At 37.4% G+C, this 23,223-nt stretch overlaps 1 protein-coding gene across 8 annotated transcripts in view; it reads right to left on the bottom strand.

Annotated features, from left to right (window-relative positions):
* The window catches only part of cadm1.S (cell adhesion molecule 1 S homeolog), a 117,500-nt gene that overhangs the window by 5,173 nt on the left and 89,104 nt on the right, over positions 1–23,223 (bottom strand). For 5 of the 8 annotated variants that reach the window (XM_018227747.2, XM_018227745.2, XM_041571382.1 and 2 more), the window contains 3 exons: positions 19,063–19,140; positions 14,313–14,345; positions 304–432 (listed from right to left, as the gene is read on the bottom strand). In XM_018227747.2, the coding sequence (XP_018083236.1) occupies positions 304–432; positions 14,313–14,345; positions 19,063–19,140 (240 nt within the window). The remainder of the gene's footprint in view (positions 1–303; positions 433–14,312; positions 14,346–19,062; positions 19,141–23,223) is intronic. The other 3 variants (XM_041571383.1, XM_041571384.1, XM_041571386.1) reach the window with 3 other exon arrangements.

The following is a 23,223-nucleotide window of genomic DNA, read 5'->3' as shown; positions in this document are numbered from 1 at the left end:
AGATGGTGTAGTTAGAACCTTCATGTTTTTTTGTATTATGAAGTAGACATATTTTTGTGGTTTAGTGTAATTAGTATAATCCACAATTTTTAGAACAAAAAATATGGAAAATAAAATATAAATACTAGTAAACCAAACCCTAAAAGAATCAAGAGAAGCACCACCTTGAAACAAAACAGCAAAGCAATACCCGATTCCCTTTTCCAAATTTACATATATTTTTTTATTACATAAAACCAAGTGCGTATGATGTTTGTGTTTAGGTACTCTACAGAAAGATTGGGTGTATTATTTTCAACTTACCTTTATGTCGAGCAAAGTAGCGCCCCAAGATTATGAGAAGGCAAAGCATAGCAAAGACAACAACAGCCACAACTCCACCAATCACTGCATGATCAACGACCAGAGGCGTCTCATCACCTGCCCAGGTGTCTGTGTAAAGGAGAGACAAGACATATGCAATGTAAGATGTAGGAGAATAGCAACAGTAAATATCCTGAATAAAAATATAGGAGTTCTGGCATCAGGAATATAGAAAATCCATGTGTATGGATGCTGGATTTTCATTTGGAGGGGTTGAACTTGATGGAATTTGTCTTTTTTCAACCCAATTTAACTATGTAACTAACTATGTCACTGAAGTGCTTACAATTTTTAATATTTTTTTAATAGAACCAGATGTTTTAATAATTAAATATGCTGCTTAGAAGAACCTTTAGGCCTCAGTCATCCAGTTCTTTGGTTTTGTTTGACTGAAATAATGCATCAGCAGACGTCCTTAAGGTGTTTGCATAATGCCGTGGTGTAAACAACATGTTGGGTTCAATGGAACAAGGCTTACGAGCGGATGTCTGCAGAGACACGTACTGGGAAGCATTGCTGGACTGTTCTTCTCATAGTCACTTGATTTAAATATTGACATCCACACAGGTGATATAACTGGTCACACCAAAGAATAGGTCATGTGTGACCGACCAGCTGCTCTACACTACTTGGCATGTTAAAGGGAAAATTTACTGTGTGTGTGTGGTTTTTTTTTTTTTTTTACACAAATATACCTGACCCCATGGACTAAAATAAACCATGAGCTTTTTCCCAAGATTCCTTATGCTGAGAGTGTAATGCAGTCCCCCTCCCCTCAATTTGTTCAAAGCGGAATCAGGTATGTCTGTTTAAAATATAAAAAACATTTGTATTTATTTCCTGAAGTTCAATAGTGTTAGGTGCCTTTTCTACATGAGCTCATGTCTAAATAGAGGATATAATTTCCCTTTAATAGTGGCATCTTCCCCACTTTCTTCCATACCCTGGCAGTGCACACACACACAATTGAGAAATAACATCAAAACTAGGTCCAAAGCGCTCACAAAAGTCACAAGCAGAAAATATACAAATTTAAGCTCTTATCAAGAGGTCAATTCTTTTTAAATCAGCAAATAAACTAGACTTATTCACTTAAACTCCAGCCTCTTTTAGAACAATTTTTTTTCGGAAATTTTAAGCAGTTGGTATATGTAAGGAGCAATATGCACCAGACTACTATTAAAGCTTTATAAAGGCAAGCACTAACTAAATGACAGTCACGGAATGAATGAGATATGTTATATCATGAACTGCATAGATTAAAATAATGTAACAAGCCCATTCAAAATACCATCTCTAATCCTGCTAGGGCTATTGAGCATGAGTAAATAGGCAGATGAGCAGATAGACAGAAATGCACCATGCAGAATAAGAATATTATAAGGGCAGCAATAAAACTGCCACTGCAGAAAGCTTCACCCAGCAGGTGGATTTCCAATTTAACATCACTGATGTAAAAGAAACAGATTTCAACTCTTCTACCACCTACCCCTAGTTCAGGCTTGTCCCCCCCCCCCCCCCAGTTCAACAGCGCTTGCATCCTTTGCGATCATCACAATGAGAATGCGTTCTTCCACTTGCACTAGGGGGAGCCAACGTAACTTCCCAGGTTGCCTAGGGACCCAAAATGGCTTGGTCCAGGACTGTTTGACCACAAAATAAGAGAAAGCTAAAGTTCAATCCTTAAAGAAGGAGGAGAACATTCCTGTTGCTTTTTAGAAAGAAAGAAAGTAAGGAGACCCCAAGTATAAAGATAAAAGATAATCCCTTCATAATCAAAATTACCTAGTATTAAGTCATAATATTAAGTCAGGCAGAAATACAACATTTTACTTAAGACGGTAGAGCTTCTTTAAGAAACAGGTTATTAGGAGACAGGACAGGATTCAGCTGGAATATCAACTCTAGTAACATTGCATCAACTGGGTCCCGACCAAGCCACCAGCAGGAAGGGCATGAGAGAATGATGAGCAGTTTGATAATTCTGTCTGAGGGTAGAAATGCTCTAGGACCAGGGGCGTAACTATAGAGGAAACAGACCCTGCGGCTGCAGGGGGCCCAGGGAGGTATATTCATATACAGTTTCAATAAATATTGGTAAAACAAGTCAACTGTTAAACATTTTGGAAAAATAATTATAATACCTATTTATACCACTCTCTAGGACCACCCATAAACCATATATATTTTAATGCAGGAAATCGCAGGAAAAAAAGCAATAAATCTATAAGTGATCTTTACAGTAGGTATATCAAGCATGTTCAATTCATATCATTTCTTTAAAGCACATCTATGTCTGGATTAAGCTAAATGCCCTCCTCCTATGCAGAAAACTTTGTTAATACATTAATTGATTGAGCAAACAGAAGAAATAATAATCACGTGTGTGGGGCACATGGTAGTTGTGATCAACAATTTGTGGCATCCAGAGCAAGGGCAATGCAGTAACCAAAATTTGTACCAGCAGTACTATTGGTGAACTGGTGGCATATAGATGCCAGGCTGTGATAATGCAATGGTCTCTGCACAGAAAAAATTGAGACTATAGGCATTTTTCTGAGCCTACACATCAGCATATAGAACTGTTTATGGGGCAAATTCAAATGAAAAAGCTTGGCAACCAAAAGCTTTTCTGAAGATCTCCAGCAAATGTATGCTCCAGTTGTTATTTAAATCCATAGACATTGTATATCCTCACTGAAAATGAATGAAACAATGTGACTTTCAGTTATGACTTCTTTCTTGAAAACACAATTACAATTATGAGAATAAATTGCAGGAAAAAAAAAAGTTGCTTGAGTTTTGGCCTAATATTTTTCCCCCCACTTAATTTAAAACCTGATACATCGTCTACAGGATATTCAACGCTAAATTTGGCAGTATGCATAAGCAATGTGATGTGGAGGCATTTCTAAACACAATGCATTCTTTGGTTTAAAAAAATGTATTGACTTTATAGGCCATAAAAACAATGAGGCTTTCCGTTCTCACAACTTAAGAACTTACTTCATTTGACTGGAATAGGACAGAGAAAAGAGTACCACAATGCTACAGCTAAAAAGTCCACAAAGAGAGCAAGATGCAATGTATTCTAAGTGCAACTTACTAAACTAATAAAAGAGCAACTTTTGTTTGCTAAAAACAGAAAAATCCCTTCCATAATGCTTTTCACAAGGTTACACATTTAAACTGGCGTCACATTCGGCATTTTGTAGTGTTACAAAAGTTTGTGACTGCAAAGCAAGCTATACTGTTCTGAGAGTCAGATTCCACTCAGGGTATATACACAGCAAAACTGTGCATTTAATAGAATCTTTTCTGTTTGGTTGGCTCAAGGAATGAGAAGCAATCACAAGTGTATGTAACAAGAATAACTATTGGGGAACATAGAGGAAAACTGCTGCTGTTACATCTGATTTAATTTCAAACAGGTATGAGCATACCTCCCAACTGTCCCGTTTTGAGCAGCACAGTCCCAATTTTGACGGCTCAACCTGCAGTCCTGGCTTATTACTGAAATGTCCCGACTTTCTCTTTGATCTCCTGCACTGAACAGCCAGGAAAAGATACAAAGTTTCTGAAACCTAATTTGGCTTTTGGGAGAGAGCCCAGAACATATTTATTGAACTGTAGTAATGTACTGTACAAATGAAAGATCCAAATTCGCCCGGCATATACACATGAATGTGAAGTTACATGGTAGATACCAATCATCTGAAGGAAGGAAGGATTTGTAGGATCAAGAGTAGGTGCAATATGCAAACATTAAAATCCCCCCGCCCAAAACAAAAATTCCATCGTAATAGCAGGCACCCACTAGATAACATATTTCACAGCTTTTACTTGAGTTCAGCAATGTACAAGTTGCACTGCAATTTATTCTTAGTGGGAAAGGTGTCATTTCCAGCAGATGAATGCATGAGGTCACATCAACACCATTAGCTTGTAATTCAATAGATGGAAGTCCGTTTCATGTGCCGCCTCATGGCATGTGTTCATTCCAGGGCTCCTTGCATCTGTGCATTATGAACTTGGCACATTGGCATAATTGTGCATAGTTTATCAGTGCCGGATATACTAGAGTGTCGCTGCAATATGCAAGTAGTATAGAGCATGAATCTGTGTTAAAATGGTTTGTATACACAAAATAACATTACCAATCCTTACTGTGTTATCTGAAAAAGTAATCTGAATATTGAACTAAACAAACTAAACAAAGTGCAAGGACTACAGTATTCAAAAAGCCAAAAAGTAATGGTTACCATATAACTGGCTACATATCCAGCAGCCCTAAAACAGATACAATGGGAGTCACCATGTGACCTTAGTAATATAGTCAAATCAGAAACAGCCGAAAAGCATTGCCCACTACACCATACGTCCATATTACATCCTGGCATTTTAAGAGGTCTCCTTTCTCCGCAGTAATGTTCTATAAATCTTTTTTCCCTTTATTGATTCATCTTTAAAGTTGGTTGTTTCACATTAGCAACGCGTGACATTGCTAAAATTGCATTTTTAATGAGTTCGAAAGAAAATGACCCAGAGATGAGACAAATCCACTCAAGGGTTACAACAGCGTGCGTGTGTCAGCAGATATATATCTGCCCCCGTGCAGGAGCACAGCTTCTCAGAGCAGTGACTCTAATGTGAACCGAAGGTTATTGATCCAAGTCCCTGAGCTGACATCCACAGGTAATACTGCAGACTAGTGACAGATGATTGGGGCCGTCTAGTCACAGTGCTCATCCACAGATGGCAACAAGGCACCGGAATGGAGAGAATAGAGCAAGGGGCGAGAGACAACACTTTAATTAAAGTTGTTTAAATTAGAGCTGCCAAGAGAAGTGTTCATCTGAATTACAGGAAATAAAAAATGGAATCTGCCAACTCTGATTATACCTCATAGAGGCTCACACAATAGCAGCAAGTCACATGTAATAAAACATAAACCAATATCCTAATGGCTACTGTAATCCAAAAATACCCAATATTATCAGTACATAAGCATCTATATAAACACTATCCAAATCCCAAAGACAAACCTCCCAAACCCAAGATGCTGTGCCTTATTGCATTTACTTGTTTTATGTTAAACCCAGTTTAGAGCTTAATCCGTATCAAACTATCATCTGTATCATCCAAGATACCTGGGATGACTACCTGTGAGATTATCCTGCAAATTCTCAAAATTGTCCCTTCATTGCTTTGACCCTGCCAGTGCAATCCCAGGAATTGCCTCATGTGCCACTGACATAACCACACTTCTATCCATTATGATGATGCATTTAACTCCTCCTAATCTAAATTACTAGGGTTATGGAACTCTCACAATTACCCTCTTAAAGCTCTATACCATTAAACAGCAAAGATAACTAGTAATACACTAAGTCTGCTCTCTTGGATTTGATAAATCTGCAGCAAACATATAAATTGTGGTAATTGGTATACTAGGAGGTTGTGGAAATTGCTCTCACGATTAACCTCCAAGTCTGCTTTTTTGGTTTGGACCATTTTTTTGGGCTAGAGACGTGGCAGTTCCATCTTTGAATATGAATTGTTATGAATTGTGGTCAGAAGCGTTTCCCTCATTGATTATTTTTACTCATTTATTTATGCTTTATTTAGTCACTGTTTTTAATTGTTTATGAATTAGTAGACTGGTCTGTCATTAATTATTTAGGTCATGGATTATATTGAATGAAAAAATATAAATTTGAATTCCACTATCTGTGCTTCAAGTATTTGATTCCATTCTTGGAATTTTTTGTTGGTTTGAGACCCCAACATGTAGAATTGAAATATGAAGTTATAATATTAAGAAGTAGTATGATTGATTCATTTACTGGGGTGCCACTTAGGTACCCAACGCCAATTAAATAAATAGTTTTTTTTCTGAAGAGAAGCACCAGTCCAGGAAAAAAAAAAAAAAAAAAAAAAAAAGACTCTGGTCCACAATTGTACCTGCATTTCTGAGGGATCCCTTGTCGCCTCTCAACTTGAACATGCTCAGTGGAGGGAATTAAAAATGTTTACCCTACTGTGAGTTAGGGGCATGGGATATCTGGCAAATGCAGATAAGATTGTCTCTTGGAGCTTTGACAGCAAGAACTCCAGTTGAACTCCACCGGCCTGAGGAAAAGAATGTAATCTGCCCCAGAGGGGTAACCATTAATAAAGGAACCAGAATATGCGCTTTTTCAAAATTGGTTCAATAAATAGGGGCTTTTGTCGAAATTAAAAAAGGCTACAAGTAGGAAATATGTATTTGTAAACTGGGCTAAATATGTAACAGAAAGAAAGGTCACTTTTAATGCCTGTTCATACAATCCCAGTCAAAACAAATCAGCAATGATCACAAAGGATGTCACAAATGCTACACCCCGTGGTAAAGCAGTATTATATACAGCAGGGGTCCCCAACCTTTTTTACACGTGAGCCACATTCAAATGTAAAAAGAGTTGGGGAGCAACACAAGCATGAAAAAGTCCCTTGGGGTGCAAAATAAGGGCTGTGATTGCCCATTTGGTAGCCCCTATGTGGACTGACCGCCTACAAGAGGCTCTACTTGGTACTATACTTAGTTCTTATGCAATTAAAACTTGCCTTCAAGCTTGGAATTCGAAAATAAGCACCTGGTTTGAGAACCCTGAGAGCAACATCCAAGGGGTTGGAGAGCAACATGTTGCTCAAGAGCTACTGGTTGGGGATCACTGATATACAGGGACAGGAATGGCATGCATGTGGGTAAAAAATTCCAAACACACAGACACCTACATACATACTGGAGACTACAGAGTAAAACCGTGAAGCTTTATAGCTTTGGGAGGGAAATAATTGAAAATGTGGTACAATCAACAGATCCTTCAAGAAGCAGAATATTTATTTTCCTCTACAAACCAAGACTGTATACAACCTATTTGTTCTCTCCTTGAACTAACTTCAGTTATTATCCTCAAATTACATAGCAAAGAAAATTGCTGTACATTTTCCTTTTCATTTTTAATAATCAGTATCCTCTGTTATTGTTCCTTTAGTTACCTTTGTCTGTCAACACTAAAGGTAATTATGAACCCTGTATGATTTGCATTTTACTTCAAACACTTCATTGTAACAGCTTTAGGTAAAAGTGTTGCTCAGCCAAAATGTTGCATCCACTTTATTATAAAAGGTTACATAGTTACATAGTGACGCCATACTTCTTTAGTTTGTACTGGCACATCAGTACATCTATTAACACCTTAGCCCTAAAGAAGTATGCGAAAACAGCGCGTCTTTACGTGCCAGTATGTGTCTATTGCTAACACCTTCAGCACACAGGCAGCAGTATAGACCAAGTGGCAGATCATTTCATTAATGTGCCCAAATATTACTGCTATGGGATTCCTGATCACACTGTGCTGGGGGGGCCTCATTCCTATTAATTTCATGATGGAGCCTTAAAACAGCATTTCCTATTAAATTCAATATATGTCTGAATAGTTGCAATCCCTTCATGGCTGGCTCGGACTCCTGGAACAATGTTGCAGACCTAGTTAACAGAAGGGGATAAAACAGTTGCCATTACATTTACACATACATTTTAAACCAATTGAAATCTTGGATGAATGAATATTGGAAAGCTGCTTTGAATTATCGTTTTTTTTATTTGGAGGATGACTTTTGGGTAAGACCACACATAGCTGGTTGTCTGTTTTGTATACAGGCAGAGGAAAACATATCTATTGACCCACGAGGAGCTGCACAGAGTAGATATTGGCACATTGGTTGGGGAATGATTCTTATGAGTCACATGGCTTCCTTTCCTCTGTGGAAATATATACACCAAATTGGTAAGATGTTGCATTAACATTTATCATTGTTCTATCACTCTGCATTTCTATCCCACAAAGCTAGTGTTTTCATCACATTTCAGACACTTTTATCAATACTCACCTTTTAGCAGTCACTCACTAAGGGCTCTTACTGACGAGCGGTTGAAGCTGCGCTCCCCTGCATTCTGTTTTTCTGCGTTCAGCTGCAGGGGATCACAGGAATAGACACAAAGTTTTTTCCAATGGGGCTGTACTCACACAGGCGCGTGTAGGCGCCGACCGCAGGAAAAATTCAGCATGTTGCGTCTCAACCTGCGTTCGGTGCCTACCCGCACCTGTGTGAGTACAGCCCCGTTGGAAAAAACTTAATGCGTCTATTCCTGCGCTCCCCTGCGGCTGAACGCAGAAAAACGGAGCGCAGGGGAGCGCAGCTTCAACCGCTCGTCATTAAGGGGCCTAATACACTTTAATCAGTGGTTTCTTCCAGTTTATGTTTAAGCTTCCAATAATGGGCAACCTGTGGCTCCTCAAAGAGAGCTGATCTATCCCTATCATTATGCTCAGCTGGTTCTACAGATAGAAATGAACTACACCTTCTACAATGCTCAGTCTTAACTCTGAAAAGGTTAATACACAGGCGTAATATTTCATTTTCTGCAGTACAGATTGCACACCAAAGAATTCACAAAAATGCTCTATAAGTTGTTTTAGTAATATAACCCATAATGGTTTGTTTAAATCATGGCATCTAATCTTTTTCTGTAAACCAACAAGCACATCCAGACTTTGCAGTTTGCACTGTAAATAACCAAAGTCTTCAAGGCTGCCACATATTAAACCATGTAAATATGCTTACATCTCTTACCTTAAAACTACATCACCCATAGCTCTTGATTAGACAGGTTGTATTTTACAGTATAAAGACATTATAGGACAGTATTCCAATCAGGCTTTCTACTGTAAGATTTTAGCAAACAGAAAATAAATGTAAATATATTTGGTTTCTTGCACTTTACATCGCTGTTCTATAAATAATCTCCATCGTCACTTTTTTCAACACCTTGCTGTTCTATTAATACTGTACCATTAGTCCACTGATCTTTCAGTACTCTAAAGCTTTACTGCTTTGTTGTTACTGTCAAAGACTGCTGTCTATGAACCATTAATACACTATCAACCATGATTGTATGTCAGTACCTTCCATTATCTAGCAATACTCAAAATGTATTTATGCTCAATTAATATCTCACCAGAAGCTTAGGGTACTGCATTTACACATGAACACAATATTATACTACCATGGAATGTCTCCCCATTAACCTTAATGGCTTCATTACTGCATACCACCATACATTCCCAGTACTTATCAACCATTATCTTTGGCAAAGGTATGCTCTTGCCTTTACGATTAATAGTTCTTTCTATATTCTGCTTAGGGCAATTATTGCTTTTTCACCAGCTACCTTTCTCAATACTCTCTGCTATATGAAAACTCTCCAATGAGCTATATCTCCTTAGTGAATATAATCCCATAACCCATTACTACTTACCCCATATCCTTTATTCACTATTAGTCCTATAGATTTTCCTGTTGCTATTATTGGTATAAAACATTATTGTCAAACACTCTGAAGGGATAAACTCCAATTATGACAAAAGGTAATTTCTAGACAACACTAACTGTGGACCTGTTTTACATTTAATCCCACATAGGGATCAACATTTAGTCACAAAATAAATGAGACCAATACTAAATCCTTTAAATACATATAAAAGGTATCATTCAAATCTGTTTTGTAATAGTTATACTAATTTACAACCATGTAAGTTGCTTGACATTTCAACATATGCAAACTAAAATTCCTTTAATAGCTATAAATGCTCATCATAAGCAGCACATAGGTTGTAAATAAATACTACAGGCCTTGCTAAACTTCACTTAGATACATCATTTTCTCTAGAACAGGAAAAAAGTATCTAATACATACTAAGGTGGCTCTTCAGGAACTATGAATATTAATTCTCCTTGTGTGGCCTATGACTTAACAGCTACCTGACCATGTAATAACCTACCATATATGGAAGGCATGTTTGATACCTATTTGTAGAAATCATACAATCTGGTTACTAGGTAGAAGGTGTGGAGCACAGAGATGACTTAATTCCAACATCCCTGTCCTGTGGAACATCAACTTCCATTATCAGACTTCAAAGTATGATTGAGCACCTTGCAAATGTTCCATGAAAATGCATTCTTAGTTCCTAAACCTAACCACTGCTGAATTAGACCCTCAACATTACTAACAATCTGTAATAATCCCTCCCCATACTGACATTTAACATTCAGTCAAGTGTTATTACTTTGTCTTCTGCCGTCAACAGATTTCCTCAACAATTTTTAATTTTCTTGGTAGCAACTAATAATCGTGAGACGATCAGCTGCTTAAACCTCTAGGTCACAAAATCATTGTACTAGAATTATTTTTAATACGCAATTAAAGAACAGCTTATTTGTAAAACACTGCTTCATGTAAATAAACCATTTTTCATAATAATATACATTTTTAGTAGTATGTGCCATTGAGTAATCATAAATAGAAGATTGCCATTTAAAAAAAACAAGGGCCTAGGATTCATGGTGCACAGAAACAAAAAATATTAGGTCACATGAGCCAATTAACAGAAAGTTCTGTCTTTTGCTTTTACACGTACCTTGTACAGTTAGAGCTGTAATATCTCTGGTCAGGTGATCTCTAAGGCAGCACAGAGACCATCACAAAATGGTGGTTCAAGGCAAGATGTGAAAGAGCAATATTTACTTGAAAATATATACCAGTTTGGTAAGTTTCTTTAATATGCCACGCTTTGAGAGTATAGTTCTTCTTTAACAAATGACCACTACATTCCTCAGTCATTCCATATCTACATTTCTAGCAAAAATGTCTCTTGTTCCACAGTTCCACTGTTACCTATATCTCTGTTGCATAAACAATCACTGCAAATATCTATCAATCACACTGCATCCAATAAAGTAACCAGTACATTAAAGTTTCTACTTATATCATCAGTCATATACTTTTGTCTCCACTCATCTGTGCTGTCAATACATCAACACCAAATCAGGGCATTTCACCATTTATATTCCCTTGCCTAGTAGTACCATCAGTGCATTTTCAGAACCTTTACGCAGCCGTGTTAACATACTTGACAAGACAAAACATGACTACACCCAAAAGAGAAAAATCCACATCACAACAGATTACCAGGCAATGCTATGTTTGGATTTTCATCTATGCAAAGTCAGATGTTATATTACTAGAGGCAAAATGAAACAGCCAGTGCTGCAAATGGTTTCAATTACTAATCATAATTATTTTTAGACAATGGGAAAATGTCTTTTTCGGTCCATAACTTATTCTTTCTGGATTTGTACAAAAGGTAATCAGCTTGAAATGACTTAAACAGAGGCAGCCCTCTGGCTTCTTTACCACATTCATTTCTCTTAAGCATAACAAACCTTTTGTATAAAGCAGAAAAAAAACAGCATTACTCAAAATGCACAAACAGGGAAAATGCATAATAAGTAGAGAAGAAAACTGACAAACATAAAATGAATGTACAGCACGAAGTAGTACAAGGAAAGGGAAACCTATAGAGAAGGTCTTTAAGGAAAAACCCAGAGAGGCCAGTAGAAAGAGCAGAGGTCTACAGCAGTGCTGGTAAAGGCCAGCAAAACAAGAAAATAGCAACAAAGGTAAGTAAAGAACAGCTCAAGGAGTACAGAGTATGATTTATAGTGAACAGAAGCTGCCCAACGGAAGATGAGACAGAGAGGTCGCCAACAAGGGGCAGAAAAGTCGAAAACTGGACATACTGTAAATATAAGAATGAAAGCACATTTTAACCAGGGAGACAGCAGAGCACAATATATATATACGCAGAGTATAAAGAATTTTGAGGCACCCATTAAAAACATGGGGAGAGGACTAAAAAAATAAATAAAAAAAGCAGTACAGAAAAAAAAAATAATTTAGGAAGTAGCTGCCGAATTTTACTTGCAACTGACCATTCCAAAAGATAGCAAACTGTAATGCCACCCATCACGCAGGGCAAGAGAGCTTACAGTTCATAATATATACATCAAAGACTAGACGGTTTATACGGTGCGCTGAAAATGTTGCCACTTTACTGATAAATGGTAATCCATTTCAAATGCAGCTTTCATGCTGCAAAGGAGACGCGCACGATCTGCACACGTTCATAAATCTTCCACAAGATGACAAAGTAGCTATGTCTTCAGTCTGAATTAACAGCAGAAATCAAACATCTGAAAAACTGCACAGACAACAGAGGGAACGTGCCAGCTGTCGAATAGGAAACTTTGATACTGGGTCCAGGCACTTTTCCATGCAACACTGGTCTTAAACACCATGCATCAAGATGCAGTAAAGGCAACCAGCATGCAGGCAGGCAATGAAAACAGGAGGAAAAACAAAGAAGGGTGAATAAAGGGAAAAGGAGAGAGAAAAAAAACAAAATAGATAGCAGGGAAAAGTAAGGTGCAATGTAAGAGTGCGACAGAAAGTGAGACAAAGATTAGGAGAGAGGATGAGGATGATACACTGGAATTGAGTGCTGAGAGGCAATGAGAGAAAAGTAGAGGGAACAGGGGAGGTCAGGCATTCTCCAGCCTCATGCATGTGAAGAATCCTGATTAAAGCCAACACTGGCAAAGTTATATTAATAAATCCTCTGCAGCTTGGGAGGAGGAGTAATGCAAACTGTCAGCATGTGCATCATTTATACAAGAGGAGTGCTGATAAATTCCTCCTGATTAAACTTCTGTGCAGCCACAGTATATCTGGGAATTAATGTATACAGACAGAATCTCACAATGTATACAGAGAATGTGTGTCTGCATGGATAATCTGCTAGATTCCAATAAGGATTAATTGTATCTTACAAGGCACTGTATTTTTATTATTACAGAAAAAAAGGAAAAAGGAGAAAAAGGAAATCATTTTAAAAAGTTTGATTCGTTGATTATAATGTAGTCTATGGGAGACGGCCTTTTTGTAATTCTGAGTTTTCTGGATAAAAGATTTCTGAAAAATGGTTCCCATACCTGTACTATCATATTATACTAGTGGCATATCAGGTATGAATGAGTCTGGGAGGGTATAGTGGATACACTGTGTTCCATCATTTTAGAACGCTCAAAGAGCAATTCTACTCCATACTGAGGGGTTCATGAGAAGAAAGAAATGTTTTTAAAAATCATAAAATGAAGACATTTTAGCAGCACATCAAATTGTGCATGCCACAGCAGATACCTGCAGTTCTTCCATAATTATTTTTGTGCTATTTTAGTTTTATTTGTCAATACTAGGTTATTGGCTCTAATTTTAGTACAGTATATATTTTAACTTCCTAGTAATCTAGATATATAGACGTAGTTTCCTTAAATATCTCATATGCCCCATTTCTAAATCATCAAAACAGAATAGAAAATTATTAAAATGCAAATGAAGGGCTCTGTGTTAAACTAAAAAAAGGCTTTAAAATGATTTAGAATTCACTTATGCAATGCTACTTCTACAGCTGAATAATCTGATTTATAATATTAAATTACAAATACCCACTGTACTGTGGTTCTGGGGCCAATCATTTAAGTATCTGTCTGTATTATTGGACCCATTTTTGTCTTATGTTCACATAATTCTGTTTTTGCCTAAGCTTCATCCATGGCAGATATTAACACTGGAGTCTCGCCTAAAAATCTTTAGATTCAGCATCTTCCAGCCCTCCATCATTTCATGCACTTCATGCAGGGATTTCAGAATGGACCAAAATATGGACAATGCACATAAAGAGGTGAAAAGTGAACTTCTAAACCAAGCCTGGGTGTGAGATAGTACTATGCAAGGCAAGAGCAGGTATAGACATTCAATCAAGATTATAGTGTATTTAAGACCCAAGGTAAAATAAACAACAGATTAAAATTCTGAATCAGAATAGACACCCTGTCACCTTGCCATGTAAACCCTTTGAATACCCCCTCTTTACTGCATTCCTTCCCATTGCAGGCTTGGTTTGTTTCAGCACTGAAAAAAAGTACAGAAAGCTGATACCAACCGTGAACTGCAGGCTCTGTCGTTGCACTTGCGTCTACACACGGGAAGAGGAGGAGGAAGGGAGGAAACAGGAAGAACAGCATGCAAAAAAGGAAAAAAAATGGGACAAAATAAAGGGAACAGATAATACACAAGCAATAATGAATCTCACACATCATTGAGAGTCAGAAAGACAAGGGAAAACATGACAGTCATACACGAGAGACATCCCAGACTTACCTCCAGACCTGAAAAGGTCAGATCCCTTTAGGACCAAAAGAACTACATTTTATACTTTGGGAAAATAATGACTTAATGAGAACAGCTTTGAATATCATACAGTGCGTAATTCAACTGTAAAGGCCATAATCTTGGTGTAGGAAATATGCCCTTGGTGCCTCCTTGTGTAGAGAGCTTGAAGCTCTAAATGAAAGAAGGGAACCTTGGGCAAAGTGAATGATGCACACAATCCAAACAATTTCAACCAGTTTCAGTCGGCATTGTCCGACAGTTTTGCTGGTTTCTGAAATTCCTTTCCTCTGGGCTTGATTATATATTTACAGCCACTTAAATGACTCTCTGCTCACCGCACAACAGACTGAATTCTCTTTGACTGTGGTATTTATTTTAATTTAGAGTGTTTCAAGTGTTAACATCTAAAGGGAGGCAGCACACTTTGAGGCATAAACGAAGAAATAGACTTACTCTAGGGGGTAATATAACAGAACTAACAAAGAGCAAATATGTTTTTTTTTTTTACTTGTTACTCCTGTTCATTCCAAACCCACAAATATTTAGAAATACATATCCATAAATACAGTAGTTATTTCAGATAGCGCCTAATATGGCAGCAATCATTATGGTGACCACATAAATAACATTCTTCTTGTTTATATGGTCAACTAAAATAAACAGCCAATATTCCCAATCCATTACCATGCATTCAATAGGTTATAGCAGTTGCCCCAGCTCCTAAAAAGCAAAAAAGATATGGTTACCCAACTGCTTGGCTATATAGTGAGCTTGTCAACAATCTGTGCAGCTGGTGCTTCTTTGATTATGTATTCAAAAGGGATAAACTTACTTCTCTTTCAATTACTATTAGAATTACATGGAATATGCCAGGTCATAACAAACTTAAAAAAAGGTTGATTGGAAGATGGGGCTGTTCAAGAGCATTATACATCAGAATTATATAGGTACATGGATGCGATTTGTGAAGGATCTGAACCACATTTCTGTGTTCGAAAGTTATGGATAGCAATGTTCCTTCAAATTCCTTCTTGGCTATGTGCGCAAAAAAATTATTTTACGCGCACATTTTAAACTTGCGTGAGCATTTTTAAAAACGGTTTGTGCAGGTCAGAATGGTTGCAAAATTTTAGATTTTAAGATTTTCACACCAAATGTGCCTCAAAATGTGTGTGCACGCGAACAAGTTCACAGCTTAGAGAAAACATTGATGGATAGATTTTAATTCACAGACTTCAATACTTGTTAAGTGATTTCCAGTACTAGGAAGCAAATATATAGTCATGCACCTTGGACCATAATTACTAGTATGGCTTCTAGCAGAGTAAAGTTGGCCACAGACGCAAAGATCAGATTGTACGATTTGAGGATTCGTACGATTTTCGGACCGTGTGTGGAGAGTCCCGATATTTTTCGTCCGGCGGAGATCGGCCATTTGGTCGATCGGAAAGGCTAAAAGATTTCTGTCAGCTTTCCGAAAATTTGCGTATATTGCCGATCGAATGATCTTCAGTGGGAGAATGTCACTAGTTTTTGCCGGACATAACATCGGCTGATCTGTTCTGTTCTACTTTATTTGATCTGAATGGTTAGTGATTGGGAAGTCTGATCATTCGAGGATTCGAACAATCGGATCTTTGCATCTATGGCCAGTTTTAGGAGGGTGTTCCTAGCCTGTGATCTACTATTGTTAAAGGTGTAGTTCAACTTGAATTAACCTTTTAGTATAGAACGAGCTATTCTTAATTTGTCCTCATTTTGTATAGCTTATCCACCAAATTCTGACTCTTTTAAGTTTCAAATTTAAAGTCGTGTCACTGCAAACATAAAAAGAGTTACCCGGTGAGGATGCAGTTTTATTGGTAACGATACTTTCCATTACTTATTGTTCTATTAACACTTTCTTCTATTCAGATTAAATGGGACCCTATCAACTAATTAACAGACAGGATTCCAAACTGGATAGCTGCTGTAACAAAAAGTTAAGACTGTTTAAAAGACAAAGTTAAGACTGATTGCAAATTGTATATCTATTAAACGTACATTTTAAGGTGAACTACCCCTTTATGTTCCATCCCTAGTTGGAATCTGCATGCATAGGTCAGAATAGGAATTAATTGCTGAAACTAGAAAGGTTTTTGGAGAAATGTCAATGCAGAAGCATAAAAAAAAAAAACTTTTAAAAAGACATAGGGATGAGGGAATAATTGTGCTTGACCTTATATATCCCTTTCAAAAGTGGTAACAGCAAAAAACTTAGAGAGACATTTACAAAGGGTTGGGCCCAAGTGCAGGGGAGCTAAAAGTCACAAAAGTGCAGCAAAAAGCCCAATGCACAAAACACTTGTGCCAGATACTTTCAATGCTGCCATCCTTCCAAAGAGCAGAGTTCAGCACTGACAGGCAGTGGCATAACTAGATTTTACTGGGCCCCACAGCAAATAACTTTTCAGGCCCCCGAAATTTCTAGAGGTTGACCTGTTTTACCAATATTTATTTAAATTGTATATGAATTAGGTCCTTATGGGGCCCCTATAGCTCTTGGGGCCCCCTGCAGCCGCTGGGTCTGCTTCCTCCACAAAGGAACCCTGTTCTTAATTGTCATAAGCAGATGGTAAATGTAGGGCTCCATAGCACTTTGTGTTCTCTGGTGATCTTAGCTGGTGACTTTTGAATGACACTCAAGCTAGGACTGTACCAGGGGATGCACATGTACTGTCACACTCCTCCTGCATCATGCAACGCAGAGTTGCAATTCTTTATGCTCAATTCTGGTGGTGGGAATACGAGAGAACCAGAAAATCAATAATTTTTCCATGAAAATCATAATGCACTGAAGCTAGTGGGCTAGATCTATTATATTGTGTAATTTACCATAACATTTCTCAATTTTCAAGTACAAGGGATGGTTTTATTATTAGAGAGAAAAAGGGAGTATTTAAAAAAATGTATTATTTGGATAAAATGGCATCTATTGTAGATGGCTTTTTCGTAATTCAGAACTTTCTGGATAATGGGTTTAATGTGGGTTGATCACCACACTATACTCCCTAATTCTCTCTAACCTACAATTTCCCTTCAGTACAGCTCACTTTACTTTGCGCCAAGATCTACCGGAGTTTGCCAATGAAAACTATACAGATAAGGCCTATATCTGATTTCCACAAGAGATAAATTAATCCAGGTTTCACCCGACTGTTATATTGTATGGGAATCTGAGACTCCTCCCACTGCCCCAAGTGTGGTGCCCCTGACACTGATTAAAAGTGTGGTGCCCCTGACACTGATTAATTCCATCTACTATGGCTATGTCCACCAATCTACCACTTTTTGGAACAGGTCCTAGACTATATCCAAAACACAACATCCTTACCTAAAATACTCGCACTCAAGACATGCCTATTTGGCATTTTGGATGATATTGTTTGATTCAGCAACATATATTATTTTCAGAACCCTATTATTTTATGCCAGGAAGTGTATTCTTTTTCAATAGATGGCACATTCTACCCTCATCCCGCTGATTCAACTCACCTACATGGCAAATGGTTGCCCTCAAAAATATGACAAGGTTTGTGGAAGACGGGTTGAGGCTATAGACTAACACTATTTGGTCACCCACCTAAAAATAGGAACTTCCCCACTGGGGCTCTTAAAGTCATCCTCCTTCTCTACCAGGGGTGGAAACACCACCATTAGTAGACTGCTACTGACTGAATATTACAGGTGTATTTGTTGTACCTTAGGCATGGAAATGTAACATGTTCATAGAACCAACGTTGCACTGTCTAATGTTGTTTTAGGTTATAAATGCATGAAAAAAAACCTTTAAAAAAAAAAATGATTGCAAGGGAGACATATTACTGGACATAATACTTTCTTTCTGTACAGGTAATTGTTTTATTTGCGTCAGATGTCCATTTTTTTTTCAGCTGTACTATTTTCATCCCTCATTTATCTAAACATAACCCCAACCAGTTTATGGTGTTCAAGGGAGATTATTCAAATTACCCATATTTATGATCTTATCCCAAAATGTCTGCCAAACTCAATCTACAGGTACATTTAGATAAAACTATTATGCTTTTCGTAATGGAGTCTGATTTTATAAAAAGCATAGTAGTTATCATCTGTACATGCATTTGAAGAATTTTAATTTCCTGTCATTACTGGCTCTGCATTATGAATACAACCCTGTAGGGCCATTCACAGCAACCTTCAGAGCTAAAAATAACTATATTTTATGTATAAAGTACCACAGCTACTGGGTAACTTTTTACAAGAATTCAGTACAAGCACAGAACGTTTAAATGTACAAGGCAATTTTTTTTTAATATATGAAACCTTTATACAAAATTCCCTCAATCAAATTGAAACGTGACTGGAATCAAAATGCACAGCAATTCTTAAATCAATTACAGTCTACATTATTATAGTTACAAAATCCTTCTTGCCCAACTGCACCAGCCCCATGCAGTGAGATGACACACACACATACAAACACAGCAGGGGTACCATACCTGTGATGATGAAAGGGGTGGTGGTTGTAGTGGTTGTGGTGGTGGTTGTTGTGGGTGGAGGGAGGGTGGTAGGATGATCTGGATGGGAAAAAAACAAGGAAAACAAACAAAAAAAACCACAAAATTTAAAAAAAAAATATACATCACAGAAAAAGCACAATGTCAAAGGGAAATAAGCAGGAATTGATATCAGCAAAATACCCATGAGCACTTGATACAAAATCGAATAATGGTATCAATCTGCAAGAGTAATAAAAAAATTAAAAATAAAACATCAGCAACACATGAATGATAACCGAGCACAATGAAATGTGTTAGCAGAATACTAGTAATAATATTAATGAGCATCTTGAGTAAGATTTGAAAGAAAATATAAGGGATGGAAGGGCATAAGGAAATAAAGAGGGGAGCCGAAACAACACAGCAATAGCAGGACCTCTAGTTGTTATTGAGTTAGAAAGTTCAAGCATAAATTCAAAAATGCTTCATATCTCTTTGGATACTGCAAGTTGTAGTTTGAAAACAACTGAAGGTATTCTAGACAGATCCTTGACTTGGATAAAAGCTGCCATGTAACGAGAAACTGAAATAATTATTTACCAGCCTTGTAGTTTCATTTATATTGAATATATACAGTATATTGTAAGTCAGGCCCTAATTCGAGTAACTGCCAGCTTTCAATCTTTCAAAGTACGTGCTCTGTGCAGCTATGGAGGTATATTTGGAGGCACAGAACTTCACTGCTAAAGGGATGTGGTTGCATTGTGCTGGCACAGAACTCAAAAACATAATGTACTGCATTTTTACCAAATTCTTTTCTTAAATCTTAGTTCTGTACCACAGAAGGGGCTCACGCTATAAGAAAATGCTGTGTTCTCTCTCCTACTTGCTAAATGTGTATTTAAACAACCATTTCATTGCTAGAAAAGTTTAAACAGCTCTTTCCTACTTCCCCCACTGTGACCTCAGAAAGCAAATAGGAATCTGGATGCCAGACCAGAGTGTTGATTAAAAGAAACTTTGAACAGAAAGAAGAAAACATTTTTTTTCTTGCTTCCACGTTCAGTTGCGATTTTCATTGTTGACTAACTGGGTTTCTTAGAGTACTAATTTAAAGTTAGAATTATTGCTATATGAAGCTCAGTTGTTTCCAAAGTTGGTTTCCTATCAGTTTCAATTTTAGTTTTTAGGTCTGTGTTCCTCAGGGAAAAATGTTTTTGGCTTATGGCCCTACCTAACTGTTATCCTAAATAACTTGCCTGTTATGTTCTCTTATACAGCTGTTGTGTGCCCCTTTTTCTACTCTAACAAAACATGACATCTATTCACACTACTGCAAAATGTTTTGAAAATTAATTTTTTTTTTTTTTTTTTTATCATTCTTGGCTTCAGTTTCCTTCTACTTCAAGCTTTGCGACTTATTCTGCATGGCTTTTTAATGGATTTTCTTGCCAGAGCAAGACCTCGAATTAGCCTGTTATTTTAAAGTCATTGCTATACAGTTGGCCAATTTGCAAATTCAGTGCTAAAGCTTTTGCTGATAAAGAATGGCTAGACTCCTGTTTTCCTGTCAATGGCAAATGCTTAGGTTTAGTCTCCTTGAAGTACAAACCAAGCAGAGGCCAGACTTCCTGTAGGGGGAATTTTTCCACCAAATCTAAGCTTGGTGGATCACTTTGCTTTGGCTGGTATACAAGCAGCTCATCTTGTCAGTCCAAATATAGACTGTTAAATGAACTTGCAAAGAAGGTCATCATTAAGATAATGTGGCAAATGAAAAACATTAAATAAATAAATAGGGCTAGCGATACATTAAGAATGCATAAAAGAAAAGGAAAGCTTATGATTGACGGGTGAATTCCAAAAGCAGTGGCAGATCTGCTGTGGGCTTTAGTTGATCATGTCACATTTAAATGAATAGTTGTGAATTGTGTTTACAGATTTAAAGCATTTTAAAACTGAAATAATGACACCATCTTCCATTTGGTCTATACTCCTTTTGATACAGGACAAAATCTTTTTTGCCCTCTTTTTTTACCTACTGCCTTTGCTTGCTACAGCTTAGTTTATTATTGACAAGTCCTCGTTCTTTAATTCAGTCACATTTTATAATGTGACTGTTCAATCTTGAACTTTATATATTAAACTAAAAGGATAGAAAACTTGGCAGTATCCAATGTGTTGAAATTTTTCTATATTACTGCGAGAAAATGACTGTGCTGTAAATATAACCAGATGTAGAAAACATTAACTAATGAAGGGTGAGTATTGGCAAATGGAGCCCAAGGAAGGACCCCTTCAAAAGGAAAAATAGTACATAGATTTACTGGATGGATTGATTTATAGAGAAATGCTTTTTCTGAGCAAAAAAAAATGCTGGTTAAGGTTCATCTTAATACTACAAAATAACACCATTCACAGTTCTTCTTACGGGTTCTTACTGGACTCTTTGTGAGCACTGTGGCCTGTCATATATTTCTGAGAACACAATAGAATATAAATGGAAAATCAAGAAAATAGTCATGCAAAACAAATGACACTGGGCACTCAGTGTGATATACAGAAATCAGCAGAATGGCTGTCTTCTACATAGTATCAGTAGGTAACATGCAAAGAAAAGAAAAAGGTATGGTACTGCAAGCAGGATGTTGTAAAAAAAAAAAAAAGAAAAAGAAACCATAAAAAAGAAGCAGCATACACCTATATACATTGTTTTTTCAACATGTGTAGAGGAAAAAGAACTTATTGTATGTTGAAAATAAATATACTTCTTATATACTTCAAATAACTAAAATTTTAAAAAATAACAGCACCTTGTACTTGATTCTAGCGAAGATAAAAGCCATACTTATTGGCATAACAATCCTACCAGGTTTATTCAATCGAAATTGTTTTCAAGTAGACACAAGGTATCGAAATTCAAATAACAGAAATATTCTCTATCTGGAAAACCCCAAATCCCAAGCATTCGGGATAACAGGCTCCATACCTGTATAAACAACCCCTCTTTACCCTTTAGGCAGACAAATTCTTGGCCTGCAGATAAACACAAGCCAAGAATAAGCCCCTACGTGCCTATCTGCTTTCTGATGTGCTACAATATCATTGTTTGTCCTGTTCAGCACATGAACCATCAAGATTTTCTTTTTTCCAATATTTTTTTTAATTTTTTTGCATGAGCAGTAGAGTAAAAATAAGACCTTTAACTGCACGAGGACTGCCCTAGACAGCTATGAGGATTGCAGAGACATCAGCAGAGATGGCAATGTGGTGGTCAGCGCAAACAGGAGCTCCTGCTTGGGGTCTAAGCTGACTCAAGAACTGGTTAAAACGTTTTCGGTGAAGAAGGCCGATTTTACAATAAATGACAGAATTGCAGGCTGGATTAAATTAAAATGATAATGTCAAACAAATTATATGTTTCCTGGACATGAAACGCTTTGAAGGGCTGCATCAGGGCCATAGAATCCATCTGGATAAATTTGCGTACAATAAAGAGTGCCTAATCTAAGAGTGAGCGTAGGGTGCATACTGTTTTGCAGCCCTGGATACCCCTGGTATTACACCAGCATGACTATATTGCCAATACATTCATATTTCTATAACCTTGTTGAGAGGAGAGGCTTAAAGGGATTTTTAATGTTTACTTTTAATTTCTAAATTACACTGTTTTCATTGCATTTAATTCACTGTACCATTTAAAATTTTATTTTTTTAAACCACAAAGGATTTTTTATAGCTGTAATGTTGGTGTGGGGGCAACCATTTTGGTGCATTGTGCCTGATTCTGAGCACTGAGAAGGAGTCATTACTTCAGGATAGAGCTGCTTTGAAACAGCTATTGTTTTTCCCTTTCCAGTTGTATTTACCACAACCTAGTAGTGATGTGCGGGCCAGCCCAACACCCGTGGATTTACCAGCGGATCGGGCAGGTTCAGGCTAACCTCGCAACCCCCCCTTTCCGGGTCACGGGCGGCTCCGGTTGAGCTCTTCTGCCTGCTCTCCCTGCCTGTGACCTTACAATGCAGGCTTCCGGGTTCAACTTTTATAGACACATGCCTGCTCGCCCCACCCCTTTTGGGACGTCATTGGTGCAGGTCTATAAACGGAACCCGGAAGTCAGGTGGGTGCACATCAGTACAACCTAGGGTTTTTCTTGCT

The sequence above is a fragment of the Xenopus laevis genome, chromosome 7S (genome assembly GCF_017654675.1).
Source record: "Xenopus laevis strain J_2021 chromosome 7S, Xenopus_laevis_v10.1, whole genome shotgun sequence".
In the NCBI taxonomy this organism is placed as follows: Eukaryota; Metazoa; Chordata; class Amphibia; order Anura; family Pipidae; genus Xenopus; species Xenopus laevis.
This window is presented reverse-complemented; position numbering and strand designations above follow the sequence as displayed.